Below are 16,536 nucleotides of genomic sequence, written 5' to 3'. Positions count from 1 at the left end.
CATGGCATGTAATTCCTCCGTGATGGAGCGTTGCAGGGCCTTGTTGGCCTCCCTCAGGTCTGCCTTGGTCAGGAGGTTACTTAGCATTACCATCCATTCCGGGGGCATCGATGGTGTCCCATGTGGGGCAGGGTCCCCCCCCCCAGGTAGGTGTTGGAGCGGGATCCGCGGCCTCGGAGTCGTTAGAGGCCTGTGAGGTGAGGTCGGCCGGTGTGGTGAGGTATTGCCTGATTGACGGTGCTGGGGACCCCCTCGGGGTGTCGGCAGATCTGGCGGCTTGTGTTGCTCTTTGAGATTTCCCCATCGTGGGGTCCGACACGTTGTTTAGCGAAGATTTAAGCGGAGCCAGCGGGGAGCTCACAGATTATGCTGCCATTACTCTCGGCGTCCAGGCCACGCCCCCTCATATATATATATTTATAGCCAGTATCGCTATGTATATGTACTGCTGCTGCTGGATAGTATAATGTAAAGGGGGCCTAGGAGACTCCTGACTCCACCTCCAGCAGTGTCCTCTCATGATCCCTCACTGTCTGAGCACTGTCGCAGGTTGCCATGGCAACTCTTCGCGCAGTACACATGCCAGGCTTGCAAGGTGCAACATGGTGTCTCAGCCCCGTCTTCAGTATACAATTAAACCGGAGCCTGCACTGTGCCACCAGACCACCAGGGTGTGTAATGTCCCTCCTTCCTGGCTACATACTGTCTCCACTTTACACACACATACTGCATTCCACTACACACACACTACATCCGGTACACACACACTTTGTATCCACTACACACACCTTGCATCTACTACACACATACTCCATCCACTACACACACACAGAGGCGTAAGTATAAACCACCGGGCCCCATCGCAAAACTTTCCCTGGGCCCCCCTCATGTGTCTCATCCCCCCAGGTGTTTCATTCTCTCAGCCAATCATCTTCATGTGTCTCATTCTCTACCTCATCCCCTCTACGAGTCTTATTCCCCCCATCTCCTCCATGTGTGTCATCCTCCATCTGCTCCATGTGTCTCATTCCCCCAGCCCCTCCATATGTCTCATTCCCCCCAGCCCCTCCATGTGCCTCATTCCCCTCAGCCCCTCAATGTATCTCATTCTTCAGCAACCCCTCCATGTGTCTCATTCGCCCCAGCCCCTCTCCATGGGTCTCATTTGCCCCAGCCCCTCTCCATGTGTCTCATTTGCCCAGCTCCTCTCCCCCCAGCTCCTCCATGTGTCTCACCCCCCAGACCCTCCATGTGTCTCAGCTCTCCCATGTGTCTCCCCCCCTCAGCTCCTCCATGTGTCTTATTCTCCCCCTTCCAGCTCCTCCACGTGTCTCTTCCCTTATGTGTCTCCTACGCCCCCAGCCTCTACATGTGCCTCCTTTCCTACCTCAGTCCTCCATGTGTCCCTCTCCCATCCCCTTACCTCCATGTAGTTTAGCCAAGCAGACCGCGTTACCCATTCTGACAAGAAGTGCCCCCTCAGTAAACACTTCCTGTCAGACAGTGGTCCACTCAGCCACATTAGATACAGTGACTGGCAGAAGGGGGGCACTGTGTACTCCCCTCCTGCTGGTCACCCGGCAACTACATGTCCTTGGCTGGTGCGGCTGGGCACTTGCTCTGAATTTATGCCGGTTGCAGGGGTCCACAGGGTGGCCGAGCCCCCTGGAGTGATTGACCTGGTCTCAGTTGTGACACCTGTGACCACTATAGGTACGCCATTGCATACACAAACTCCTTCCACCACACACATACTTCAACCACTACACACACACCTTGCACCCACTACACATACACTGCACCCACAACATACATCTTACATCCACTACACACTCCTTCCACTGCATACATAATGCATCCACTACACACACACACACACACTGTATCCGCTAGACCAGGGGTCAGCAACCTATGGCACATGTGCCATGCATGGCACTCAAGATGCCTTTGCATGGCACACAAGGCTGCCAGAGTCAAACAGACTCTGACCTATCAGGAGTCCCAGTGAGATTCAGATATCTGCTAATACAGCCTGCAGGTGGTGAGGGCAATCCTCAAACTAGTATGCGTTGCAGCACCCAGAGTAAGTGATCTCAGATCACTTCTTCCTGCACTTCTGAACAGGAATCGCTCTGAAGTAGAGCAGCCCTCAGCAGCTATCACAGCTCCTGACCTTAACCAGTACCTGGCCAGCCCGCATGCCACTGGACCCCAGAGAAGCCACCCATACTGCTAGATATACACAGAGTTGCAGAATAACACAACATTACTGGCAATCCACATACACACAGACAACCCCACACGCAGCCTCTCATATGCAATACCACAAGCAGCCACACACATACACACAACACCAAACACACAATGTGACTGTAGCGGAGAGCTGGTCTTTCACAGGTTAACTCCACCAGTGAGGCTCAGGAACAAGTAATAAAAATACCATAGAGTAATAATCACAGCAAGCAAGGTAATCCACGAATATCCCAATACAGATCCCAATGACTGGACGACACACAGCATCAGGAGCAGAACTAACTTTTAATCCACACAACCTCCTTTTAAAGCATTCTCCCATGCAAGGGAGGGATTCACCATAATTAGTCCAGTAGCCAATAATGTAACAGTTACCTCCCACACATCTCCTCCCCTAAGTGTGACACATAATCCTATTAAACATACTGTACTTTTCCCCGAATTCTGGATATACCCCAAAACAAACAGTTAGAATAATACTTTGGGTACCCCCTGGTAGCCCTGATCTGGGTGACTAACATATCCAAAATTCACCCAGATCGGACCACGGGTTCGGGAGTTAGGTGGAGGGTGTAATTTGACCGACCGCACACGAGGTGGTATCTGGAAAAGGCTCCATGTGTTTTGGCCTTGCGGTCGGTCTCTGTTCAGGAGTTAAAATACATAGAAATACCTGCCATCCACAGCTAATCTTCCGTTTGAAAGGTTAACAAATTTAAACCTATTTAGTTTAGAAAAACGTCGCCTGAGAGGGGATATGATAACATTATACAAATATATTCGGGGCCAATACAAACCATTGTGTGGAAATCTATTCACAAACCGGACTTTACATAGGACACGAGGCCATGCGTTTAGACTGGAAGAAAGAAGATTTCGTCTAAGGCAAAGGAAAGGTTTTTTACTGTAAGAACAATCAGGATGTGGAATTCTCTGCCTGAAGAAGTGGTTTTATCAGAGTCCATACAGATGTTCAAACAGCTACTAGATGCATACTTGCAAAGACAGAATATTCAAGGATATAATCTTTCAATGTAGGGTAATAACTGCTTGATTCAAGGATAAATCTGACTGCCATTCTGGGGTCAAGAAGGAATTTTTTGTCCTAGCTTGTTGCAAAATTGTGCTTCAAACTGGGTTTTTTTTTTTGCCTTTTGGATCAACAGCAAAAAACAAATGTGAGGAAGGCTGAACTTGATGGACGCAAGTCTCTTTTCAGCTATCTAACTATGTAACTATGTAACTATGTAACTATATTAATTCCCTTGTTCGGGACATTGATTTTACCGAACGGGGGCAGACTAGTCCCTCCGTTCGTGAGTTATGGAGCTCTGGAGGTCTCAGCGGTGTTCGGTTGTTTGAGTGTCCGATTTGAGTTCCAGACACTCTAGGACCAAACACCGCTGAGATTTTCATGCGTAAGATGGCCGCCGCACGTGGTTCGTATGCCGAACGGCGACCACACAGGCACATATAATTTATCAATTAAGCTGCAGTTTGCAGAGTGTGAACACTTAACGAGGCACACACTTCTCACTGGGGTGGTCTGATGGTTCAGCAGTTTCATTCGTATGAAACTACCGAACAATCATACGAAATTTACATACACTTCACAGTTATACAGGGAAACAATTACACAAATACATTTCAATACGAATTCCTAAGGACAGCCTTAATACAATCTGCTACAGTGACATATCATCCAGACACACAATTCCACAAGCAGTCTCCATACACAGCCCACATTCATAGGTATCACACACAATACCACAAGCAACACATGAACATATACAATATAACAGTCCACATACACACAAATACAATGTTTCAAAGTAGCTGTAGCAACCATAAATAACACAAGCAGAATACAGTAACACACATCTCAAATAAAAAAAAAAAATAGTACCAGCACGCCAAGGGACTTCAAGACCTTGTTTTAGTACAGTACTACTAAAAGCATATCAATTAAACTGTTAATTGCTCCCAACTAATTCCTCATCTGCAACTGTCACTAGTCCAATACTATCCTTACCTTTTGTGTCATTTTACCCCACTCCCTCTAGCATGTAAGCTCATTGAGCAGGGCCCTCAACCCCTCTGTTCCTGTGTGTCCAACTTGTCTGGTTACAACTACATGTCTGTTTGTCCACCCATTGTAAAGCACTGCGGAATTTGATGGCGCTCTATAAATATCATAATAATAATAATAATAATAATAATAATAATAAAAGGTTGCCTATCCCTGCACTAGACACCCTGCACCCACTAAACTTGCACATATTCTGCATCCATTATACATATACTGTACATATACACCTTGCATTCACTATGCACACACACAGACACACTTCATCCACTATATACACACACACACAAACAGTACCGGACTAGGAGGGCCGCTGCCCGTGAGGGTGCATGTTGTATCATCACCAATGACTTGATTGCCCCTCAGGGCAGCTTATGTGTAGTGGGAGGAGATAGGGACTTTCTGCGGGGCAGAGGATAAGGGATGTTGTGTAGGGGGAAAGGAGATCTAGAAAGTCAGAGGTGGACTTCAGGGTGTGGCTTTAGGGTGCGAGAAGGAGACATAGGGCTGCAGTGTGTGACAGGGGGACGGGAGCAGCAGTGTTTGAGAGTGGACGTGGGGCTGCAGGGTGTGAGAGGGAACGTAGGGCTGCCAGGCGTGCAAGGAGATTTGGGTCTGCAGGGTGTAAGAGGGGGACGTGGGGTTGCTGGGTGTGAAAGGGGACATGACACAAACACAATGCATCCACTTTACTTATCCTTGTCAGCGGGGATTAAGAGAGTCCGGTACGAGGGGCCTATGCCTTGAGCTATTTAAGGGGCCCCAATATTTCTGATGGCAGCCCTGACTCTGTTAGCATTTAGCCCAATATGATAAAATTAAAGTGGGGTCCAGGTAGAACAAGACTAAATGGAACTCAGTTACTCAGTGTAGCTATTTAACTAGCACTAGTCCTGTGCATTATTTCACATAAAAAAAGAGATGAGCACAGATTGGCTTGGTGTGTTGGGGATACATTTATCATTAAGTGGGTACATTTTTACTAACCTAAGAATGTGCAGAACACATACTTTATCATGTTTGATACAAATAACTAAAGTGAAAAAAGTCTGCTTTAAAAAGGAATATTTCTCTTAAACTCAAAGTAGGAAATTTTTTCACTATTTATGACCTCACTTACATCAAATAACTGGAAATTAAGATATATACAATCCTAAACCTGTCTGTGTTTTTCTTAAACCACGTCAGAAGTAAATATAAAGAAAATGCTGACGAATATTTTTCCGTTGTCGATAAAACCTTATTCTGAAATAAGCCACCTCCACAAAGTGACAGTCAACTCAGGTACTGGTTGTTATTGGAGTCAGAAAGGAAGCTTAATCAAAGCGTACATAGCTTATGATTTATGAACCAGCATGATGTTTAAAATGATAGGCTCCCTTCTTCTGTTTGTCCATCTGCACAATGGTAAGTCACTATATACTTATATTCCAATAATTTCTGTATGTTAAATGTTACATAGAGCACTGGGAGATAACATAATTGAAGTAGTGTGCCAAATTAGATTATATGGACATGTTTTAACTTTTGAAGTGGTTAAACAAAATGCATCTTTGAAAGTAACATGTATGTGCACACAAGATTTACTTCTTGAAAGGAAACTTAGTGCATTTTTAATCATTTAGCTTGATGTATGACAACGAAGTAAAAAAAAAAAAATATTGTGCCCTAAGATATATGAGTTATATACTAGAGTGAGAATTCAATACAATTTCAAATTCAAGGTAAAAGAAGCCGAACCAGAAAAATGTTCTAAGGCAGCTATGCTACCAGATAGACCACTTTGGCCTTAAACCTGAAATTTACTTTAAGTTCTTACAATAGTGAACAACTTTGATAGGATTTTAGAACATCCTTTTTCTAAATTAGAGTTGTCAAATTGTGGCGGTCATATTCTTGTTGTACTAAAACCCCTACAATGCTCTGCAAGTAATTGGTTGTCAAAAGGAATTTAGAGTTGTGGTCTAAGTGTGGTTCATTTTGACAAGCCTGCTCTAAATAATTCAGACCACTCTTTAACAGATAGCCATGTTATTACTGTGTCTAATGTGTAATTGTAGATTTAAATATTTGGGATCTACACATAACCACAGTAGCCACTAAATAAATGTATATAGCTCCTGAAAAGTTAAATAGAATGTAATGTGGTCTATTCCACCCAAGATTTGATCGTGGATGATCAATGCATGTTTGAAATTTGTTTCACAAAATGTTTTTGGGTTTTTTAAATTTAATTCTAATCATTTTAAGCCATGTGAATTCAGAGATTTGGGCCATATTAATTCCCCCATTAATTGTGAACATTTAAATCATAACAAGTGGTTTAGATTTCTATACTTAAATCATCACAAGCTGTAGACATTTTTTTATGGAATTGCATACAACCTGAAATGTTGTCCTATGCCTATGTATGTCAGTGTTTGACTGAGGATGATGGGAGTTACATTCTATAGCAGCTTGAGTGATGAAAAACATGCAATCTACGTAATACATACAAAAATGTGATATACAGTTTTTGAAATTATGAACAAATATCTAAGATTCGAAAATGGTACACAATCTATTAAAGGAAATCAATGCCATCTCTGGAATTATAATATCTCCTACGCCTCGCTACAACAGTATTTTCCAACGGTACATGCTCTATTATGCATGTACATACACACAACCTTTCTATATTACTTTTCTGTTTTGTTTTTTTTAAATGAGACTTTATACCACATAAAACCCAACAGAGGCAGTTAAATAGTTAGTTCTGGTGTTTTTTTTTTTTTTTTAAATTTAATTTAACAGGATATAATAGGATATAAAATAATGCAGATTAATAAACACATTTATCGTACACATACATAGCTCCCTCGAACACATTACACTTGTTTAACAAACTAATCTCATACATATGCAGCTAAAATGAATACATACATACTAATCTCACAAACTCTTCGCACATAGCATACGTACAACAGTATCTCTTGTTTCATCTCCTATAATGAAATACAGCCCTCCCAACTGTCCCACTTTTGTGGGGACAGTCCTGATTTCTACGTCCTGTCCTGCTACCGTTCCTTGGTGCGTCCATTCCAATGCCTTACCTCCTATTGTTGGACGGCATGGCTGTGCCTGGATTAAGATGTTGATTCCTAAATCCTTAACACAAGTTAATCATATGTAGCGAAAACAGAGCATTACATCAAAGAAAAGCTTGCAAGTTGATATTCAATGTTTTATTTAATTATTTCATTTTCCAAGAAGTGACAGTTTCTCTTTAAATGCACCATGCACACTCACAACAAACTCATCTCACACATTCTCAGATCACACTAATAGTCATACAACTCACAATAAAACACACTCAGGCTACTAGCACACGCAAATAATCTCCCACATATCTAGCTCGCTGTCGCTGTTACACATATTCTTCACAAACAGTTTACAGAAAACCATCGAATAGTTCTGACTTCAGACTCCTGTCCCACCACCCTAAAGATTGTCCTCTGATGTCCACCTCTGGGCGGAGTTGGCCAGCGCAATGACCAGTCAGCCTAGTGTGAATGCCCCTTCTTTAGTTAGGACAGGCTCCTGTGTCACCAGAAATACAAGTAGCAACAAAGTCATGCCTCCTCTAAGCATTTTTTCTCCCAAAGTTGGGAGGTTTTGCTTAGAGTACTCGCCCACTTTCAGTACATACTCCAGTCTCAGAGTAAACACACCCTGTTATTCATATATATTTAACATGGCCACATCATTACTTACACAAAGGAAAACTCCCACCACCTGCAGTCAGAGACAATAAATATGTGAAATCTCCTTTCCTCGGCAGACCTTCAATAGGCTGTTCATCCTCAGTACTGCTTCTAAAATCTGACAAATGTCTAGTCTGTCCTATATAACAATCCTTCTCTTCATTGTGCTTTTCTATTTGATATTGGGCCACTAGTTTAGAGACCCATTCATCTTTTACTGGTTTTTGTCACAAAATGCAGGGTTTTACAGAGAAATTCATTGGACAACAGTTATTTAGAAGGATTTGTTTAGGATCAATTTTATTTGGAGATACCATCATTAGACTTAAAGATTTGCTATACAAAAGGAAAGTAAAATAAGTGCTTACCTGCAATATTTCCTTTCCTGTTGTCGAGCTGTGGGTGTTATGAAGTCATTTCACAGTAAGTAGGAAGATTAAAGGCAGGAATCTCAGGTGTATTTTGCATAAGCAGAAGAATAATGCCTGCCAAGGAAAATATTATAAGCAACAACACTTTTTAACCCTTTCATGGTTCTTCAGACCCCAGCGTTTGAATAGAGTGTATTCCTAAGTCAGGTTAACAAATCTAATCAGCTATCAGACCAGGGCAGGCTCAAGACAAAATAACTTGCCAGCCAGGACTGGTATCAGGGGGGAACAGCCAATGCTGCTGTATGCGATCTAGGCTGACCAGTGGCCCGATGAGCCTGGACCCCACATTACCAATGTGCAAATACATTTAGCAATTATTGATATATATATATATATATATATATATATATATATATATATATATATATATATATGTGCCCCTGCAGGCCCCTGGATGCATGTACAGTGAAGAGGGAGCCCAGCAAATGCCTTCATTAGCTTCCATTCCAGCAGCTCCTTTCTCAAACTCTAGCAAGCCCCCGGGCATCAGAGCACTGCCGCGGGATACCACGTGAGCCCTCCATGCAGCCGCAGGCCGGGTTTGCGAAAGTTGGAGAGAGGAGCTGCCAATAGCTGAAGATGGTATTTGCTAGGCACCCTCTTCACAATGCATGCTCCTGGAAGCCTGGCAGCATGCACAATGCCACCGGACCATCAGGTAGTGTAATGTCCCCCTTCCCTAGCCACAGGTAATAGACAAGAAGGGGGGGATCAAATAAATTATAAATATGAACATGATTCGGAGGGTACAGAACCCTTACAAATAATTGTTTTATTGTCTTTCTCATTCCAGCACAATCCCCAAAGAAAAATAATTCAAAGGTAATCATTGCATTCCGTCACGGTCATGCCAACATTCCATGCCAACATACCCCACCTCCACACTCTAAGTTTAACCTAACCTTGCTGAAGGGGGAAGAGAGACATCCAGTGTGCGTTGCGTACACCAACGGAATGGACACCAAACTCTACAACTGGGTCGACCAAGCTCCTTGTTATATTCGGAAAACCAATGAAAGCACCATCGCTCTAACTATTTTCAATCTTAGTGTTAGCCACACAGATAGTTACAGTTGCCGACTTCAGAATTTTTCTCCTGCTCCCTACGTAGACACTATTACAAATGAGACATACATTTATATCCATGGTAAGGAATAATCAGCAATGTTGATAAAAGCATGACTCATGTTGTATTCCCCGTAACCAGGGTCAGCAGTGGTGTATTTTGGATATGAGTGTGTTTGACTGACAGACACACTCTGACACACCCATTCACTGACAGGGATACACTCTCAGATTCACATACAGTGGCATACGTTCACTGACTGACACACTGGCAAACACACATGTTCACTGACAGACACACACACACTCACTAACAGATACACACTCACTCACAGACATACACTGACAGACACACACACACTCACTCGGACACACAGTGAGAGACATGCACACACGCACTGACAGACACACACATTCACTGACATACACACACATTCACTGACACACACACACATTCACTGACAGACACCCTGATACACATACAGAGACACAGACACATACACATACAGAGACACAGACACATACACATACACACACATATACAGAGACACAGACACACACACATACAGAGACACACACATACATAAACACACACACAAAGACACACACAGAGACACACACACATACATACAGAGACACAAACACACATACAGAGACACAGACACACACACACATACAGAGACACAGACACACACACATACAGAGACACACACATACAAACAGAGACACAGACACACACATATACAAAATGTTTCCTGTTTCCTACCTTTTGTGACTTTCCCTGGGGTCCAGTGGGGACTCCCTCCTCCTTCCTCCCGCGCGGGTTCTGATAGCTGGGAGGAGTGACTGGGGAGTCACTTCCTCCCAACAGTGATATCATCCAGGGGGCCCGGTCGCGCTGTTAACGTGCCCAGTGCTGACTGGGCCCCCAGATAATCCATATCTATCAGGTTGCCCTGACAGCATGGGCCACCCGATGGACCCCTTGAAAGATGGGCCCGGCCGTTTGCCGCAGGGGCCAGGGCCGCAAAACGTGGCAGCTGGTACCCGGTCGCAGGGGTCCGCAGGGCGGCCGGGCCCCCTGGAGAGACAGGCCCGGTCGCAGCTGCGACCCCTGCGACCGTGGTATGTACGCCGCTGCTAATATGCGTATGTACAGACCATGGTTTATGCTTTATCTTGAATTGACGTATCTTTTGGCCTTGTATTGCAAAGTTTCAGTATTCACGAAACATGTTAATATTTTATTTTAGATTCCTTGTTACAGGACTGCAGTGCAGGCTCAGTGACACAATATTTTATCTGGAGTTTTGCTGGACTGGCAACACTAACTTTTCTCTGTTTGGTTGGAATTCTATACCTATTCATTCAAAGAAAGGTATGTATGTTGTTTATTAGGTAAGTAGATATGTGGGCTAAAATAGTAGCCAATCAGTGTACTGCAAAATATAGACATAAAATAATATATATATATATATATATATATATATATATATATATATATATATATATATTGCAGTACACTGATCAAGTTAGAAAATGTAACCAAAAGAGGAAAAAAAGAGGTGGAGCAGTAAGCAAATCTGTATTTATTTATTTAGATATCAATAAATATATAATATATAAATAAAGATTTTATTATTTTACCATTCCTCTTTTTCTCCCGCTATTGCTCATATATTGGTCACTCAGTGACTGTTCCCTAGTCATCAATCATTTCATTGTGTCATTGTCTGTTTCAGTTGGTTTGTGATTTGCATACATTTTGGCTTGGAGTTTGGGAATTTGACGGATCATCCAATCGGCCTAATTTCTAATGAATTACAGTTCAGACTGAAATAAATATCCAAGAGTTCAATCGAAACACACTTACTTACAATCTAACTTAAAGAACTGGGCCGGCGCAACTATAAGGTGGCACAGTTGGCCGCTTTGGGAGCATCGGGAGCCAAAGATTCTTGCACTGGACCTGTTCACGAGTGTATTTAAAGCAACACTGTTACCAATGGTGCTAGTTTGGCTGGGATCATTAAAGGGACACTATAGTCACCAAAACTACTTAATGAACCAGTTTTGGTAAATGAATCATGCTCAATTCACTGCAATTAAGGAGTTAAACCACTTTTGTTTCTGTTCAAGCAGCCCCAGACACACCTCCCCTGGCTGTGACTTTGAACTTTAACCATACACAGGAGACACCATCAGCGTCTAGCAATCTATTAACAGAGCAGGAGATAAGAGATTCTACATTAAACAGAATTTGCAATAAAGGAAGTATAAACATTAGATGACTCTTTACAGGAAGAGTAAGTAACAAGCAGGGATGTGTGTCTAGGGTTGCATAAACAAGTGATTTAACTCCTAAATGGTAAAGAATTGTGCAGTTAGACTGCAGGGGCATGATCTATACACCAAAACGGCTTCATTAAGCTAAAGTTGTTTTGGTGACTATAGTGTCCCTTTAAAGCAATCAGCTGACACACTTAGCCAATGAGCTAAGTTTAGATCAAGAGAGTCAACAGAAGTTCCTTCTTTGGAACTTTAGTTTCCTGGGATGGTAGTGGGGGAGGCGTCAAGTGCACCCTAGTTAAGAAGTCAAACCATTCTAAAACAGTTTGGCTTCCTACAAGCGGGGAGTGCCAGGGAACGTCTGACACCATAACCACAACAGTGAATTGTAGTGGTTAAGGTGTTTTTAATGTTCCTTTAAATGAGACTTGGGAGAGAGGGGAAGAAACAATGGGGACATGCAGATCTGGCAAATTGAGTGATAAATGGAGATAAAGCCTATGTGGGTGGAAAATGAGTAGAAACCACTCACTGAGCCTCTCCTATTTTTTTTTATTTTATGGGGAGATGTTCCAGGGGGCATCACAGTTTGTTTGTTTGTTCATTTATTTAGCTTGGAGGGAACATCAGACATGTCAATGTAAGAGAGCTGATTGGATCTTTCCTATTGCATATTAAGATGGCCTCTTTTATTTTTTTCCTCTTTGTACTTATTACACACTTTATCACTGTTTGCAGATATAATTGACATGCATATGCCTGCTGTTTGCATAGTGTTGTGCTGTCTTTCCACTGATACTAGGGAAATAGATTTGCTGGGTGTCATCCGTTACACTCAGAATCTAGTATGTGATGAGTAATAGTGATAATCATAGATATTTAAACTGGCTTCCGAGCATAACTGATTTAATCAGCGGTGTAACTACTTACCAAATTAAAAAAAAACATATAGACCGAACTCAGCTAATACTTACAATTCTTTGTGGCAACTTCTTAAAGAATCATGAATGTATGACAGAAAAAAAGGGTCATATTATTATTATTATTATTATTATTAATATTATGATATTTATAGAGCGCCGTCAAATTCCGCAGCGCTTTACAATGGGTGGACGAACAGACATGTAGTTGTAACCAGACAAGTTGGACACACAGGAACAGAGGGGTTGAGGGCCCTGCTCAATTAGCTTACATGCTAGAGGGAGTGGGGTAAAGTGACACAGAATACATATTAGAAAATAGTCGACACACTAAGCAAGTGAGGGGAACAGTACAATAAAAAAATGAAGGACAGCTGGACACATTTCACGTCTACATTGATGCTTTCTCGGCAACTCACTGGTTGTCCGAATCCTTTTGATCCAGCGTTGTGGTACCATTGTTTTTTTTTTTGTGTTTCATTTTTTTGCAATTTTATGACATGACCCTTAACATTATTTATCAAATTTAAAAATATGTGTTTTAGTAAAGTAGAAAGTGCTGGTCAATATCAGCATGGAATGTCCCCAGAGTTCTCAGTAATACATCTGCATCTCCAAATAAATCAGGGAAATATTCTCTGTAAATGTGCGAAATGCATTTGCTTAAATCCATGTGGGTAATCATTCGCCCAACATTTTAAGTGCATTATTGTAAATTTTCATTCATACAAATGTCAAGAAAAAAGAAATGTTCCTTGGAGTATGGCATTTATAAAAATTATCAAAGCATCTATCAAGAGAATAATTTTCACTGTTCTTCTGTTTTCACAGCATTGCAGCAAATGTGTAAAAACACATGCACAACCGAACATTGAACAAAATAATGAATATATGCCAATGGCATCTGTTAACGCTGCCAGAGGCCGTGTGTGACGAGGTATGGCTGTGTTATTATAGCAAAGTAATTGTGTTGGTAGACATTTTTAACAAGCACTATTTATCTTTTTATCTCTGTCTGTGTGTCTGTGTGTCTGTCTGTCTGTGTGTCTGTCTATCATCTAATAATATCTGTAGTAAGAAGAGCCATCAAATTGTGCTTGACAATGTTTCTTTTACTATCTGAAGCAGTTATCAATATATGCACCTGCTATTTTAGTAATATATTGGATTTAGATATATTTTATTCACATGTCTAAATGAAATGTATATATATATATTGTGACAAATGGCCTATTTGCCCTATTTTCCTTTCTCCATTCGAGAACTCACAGTGCCATTTTGCTACCATCGCTAGCAATGGGATGCGTGCAGGTGAATGACTATAGTGTATCTAGCTCATAATGCGACTATCCTGGCTTGCAGAAGCAGGGCAGGCGTATGATGATCTCAAGACAGTGTTACATTGTAGATCCGTATTCTACCTTATTGTAACATGTAGGATTACATAGGAAATGGAACAGCTATGCGTATTGTAAAGTGCTATAAGTTGGCACTTTATAAATACCAATAATAATAATAATGATAATGATAGTGCATATGTAATGTGTTCAGTTACTCTTGGTCTCAGTTGGCCTGCCAGGATGTCTAATGGGATTAGCAAATGTACCTAGCAAGCCAGTTAGATGCTTAGCCAGCACAGTGGGAGGCGGGACTGAGTGCACTGCTATAGTGTGATCGCTCATAGGAGAATCGATAGCCGTTTTTAGTTAGACAGAATATCCTGTAATACCTGGAGCAACTCTGTAGTGTATCCTGTTTTGCCGGGGATTAGTGACACAAGTACTAACGCCCAGGGTAGAAGTTCGCCAGGCAAGTTGGCGGAAGTTCCCACAGGTCCGAACTGTTACGTCTTCTGTAACAGAGATACCAGGACCGTATCGCTGCCAACTGAACCGCTAGCGGGAAAACTATAGGCTAATTCAACAAATCACACGGATGATACTAGGCCTGAACTGGTTCACCTTCAGGCCCAGAGACACCAGGGCCATATTGTCTATGATATCTATGATAGATTGATTTATGTATATTAAAACAGATTGCCTGCATTTGTTAAAATATTCTAATGTATAAAAACATATTTTCTATGTTTATAAAACTTTTGCTCAGCAGCAGGTTATACTGAGAAGAAAACTTATGATACGGAGAGGGCAACAAGTGATATGACTTTGGGACAAACGTTATAGTTTTATGGACTGTGGCCAACAGCTTTATCTGCTCTAAAGACATCATTGACTACGAACTATCCTGAAGACTGGAGGCTCGCTCAACCTCTATATTTGTTAGGTTGTGCAATAAATATATATGTAAGCACAAAGCAATCTTAAGAAGGGCTTGAAATACTGAGAAAAAAAAATGAACATTCCATTTCACTTTGCACATTTATTATCTCATTTCCTGCCTGAGACGTAGATGGTGTCTTTTCATGAAAAAATTGAAAGAAACCAAACAACACTCTACCTCGTTGTGATCTGGGAGGATTTTTTTTTTACTTTAGTTTGAAAAAAATGACTTTAATTTTCCCCTGTGTGTACTCATTTTAATGTATTCTTAAAAGCATCTTTTAGTTTTGTATATCAGCAATAACTGAATTTTAAACAGGAACTGCACTGAAACAGGAAATTAAAATGATATTATGTATCATGTACATGTGGCAAGCAAAAAAAATTAAAAAGAATTAAAGGAGAAAAAAAAGAATAGAATTACTTGCATGTTTTGTTTTATTTAAATGTATCTATGTAGTTCTGATATCTAAATATAATTACACTCTAATCCACAACATGTATTGCAAATCAAATTACATTGGTAATTAGGTGCTATTAAAGGAACACAATAGTCACCTAAATTACTTTAGCTAAATAAAGCAGTTTTGTGTATAGATCATTCCCCTGCAATTTCACTGCTCAATTCCCTGTCATTTAGGAGTTAAATCACTTTGTTTCTGTTTATGCAGCCCTAGCCACACCTCCCCTGGCTATGATTGACAGAGCCTGCATGAAAAAAAAACTGGTTTCACTTTAAAACAGATGTAATTTACCTTAAATAATTGTATCTCAATCTCTAAATTGAACTTTAATCACATACAGGAGGCTCTTGCAGGGTCTAGCAAGCTATTAACATAGCAGGGGATAAGAAAATCTTAATTAAACAGAACTTGCAATAAAGAAAGCCTGAAAAGGGCTCTCTTTACAGGAAGTGTTTATGGAAGGTTGTGCAAGTCACATGCAGGGAGGTGTGACTAGGGTTCATAAACAAAGGGATTTAACTCCTAAATGGCAGAGGATTGAGCAGTGAGGCTGCAGGGGCATGTTCTATACACCAAAACTGCTTCATTAAGCTAAAGTTGTTGTATTTTGAAAATGGATATTTAATTATTCAATTACAAATTTCCTGATTACAATTCTATTTCTATCATATATTTTCATTTATACATTTCTCAAATTAAGTTTGTGATATTGTTTAGTAATTGTAACGATTTTATTTTATATAAAATTTTTCATTGTAGTCTGTGTCACTTCAATAATATACTACATTATATATATATATACATTTATTCTTATTTTACTTTTTAATTAACAAGTATGACCACTTTGAATAATGAGCAAGAGAGGGTATATATACTCTGCTTGTAGACAGCATAGGTTGTCTTGAGAAAGTCCTCCAGCAAGGACGAAACGCGTAGACGTGCTGTCTGCTGCTTCACCACACCGCCGATTGACTTGGTTTTCCCATCCGGTCCTTCATTCACG

The 16,536-nt window shown here is 41.2% G+C and overlaps 1 protein-coding gene across 2 annotated transcripts; it reads left to right on the top strand.

The window, feature by feature from the left end:
- The first annotated feature begins 5,618 nt into the window (after positions 1-5,618).
- On the top strand, positions 5,619-15,414 carry LOC134570732 (inducible T-cell costimulator-like). Of its 2 annotated transcripts, none has more exons than XM_063428692.1 (5): positions 5,619-5,746; positions 9,310-9,663; positions 10,835-10,959; positions 13,622-13,727; positions 14,900-15,414. In XM_063428692.1, exons 1-4 carry the CDS (start codon positions 5,695-5,697, stop codon positions 13,721-13,723), a joined length of 633 nt encoding a protein of 210 aa, XP_063284762.1. In that variant the 5' UTR covers positions 5,619-5,694; the 3' UTR covers positions 13,724-13,727; positions 14,900-15,414. The 2 variants fall into 2 exon arrangements, with proteins under 2 accessions (XP_063284762.1, XP_063284761.1); XM_063428691.1 differs by having other exon boundaries at positions 14,897-15,414.
- The last annotated feature ends 1,122 nt before the right edge of the window (positions 15,415-16,536 follow it).

Source organism: Pelobates fuscus, chromosome 8, assembly GCF_036172605.1.
Source record: "Pelobates fuscus isolate aPelFus1 chromosome 8, aPelFus1.pri, whole genome shotgun sequence".
NCBI lineage: Eukaryota > Metazoa > Chordata > Amphibia > Anura > Pelobatidae > Pelobates > Pelobates fuscus.
Note: the sequence above shows the minus strand (reverse complement) of the source record. Positions and strands in the feature narration are given on the sequence as shown.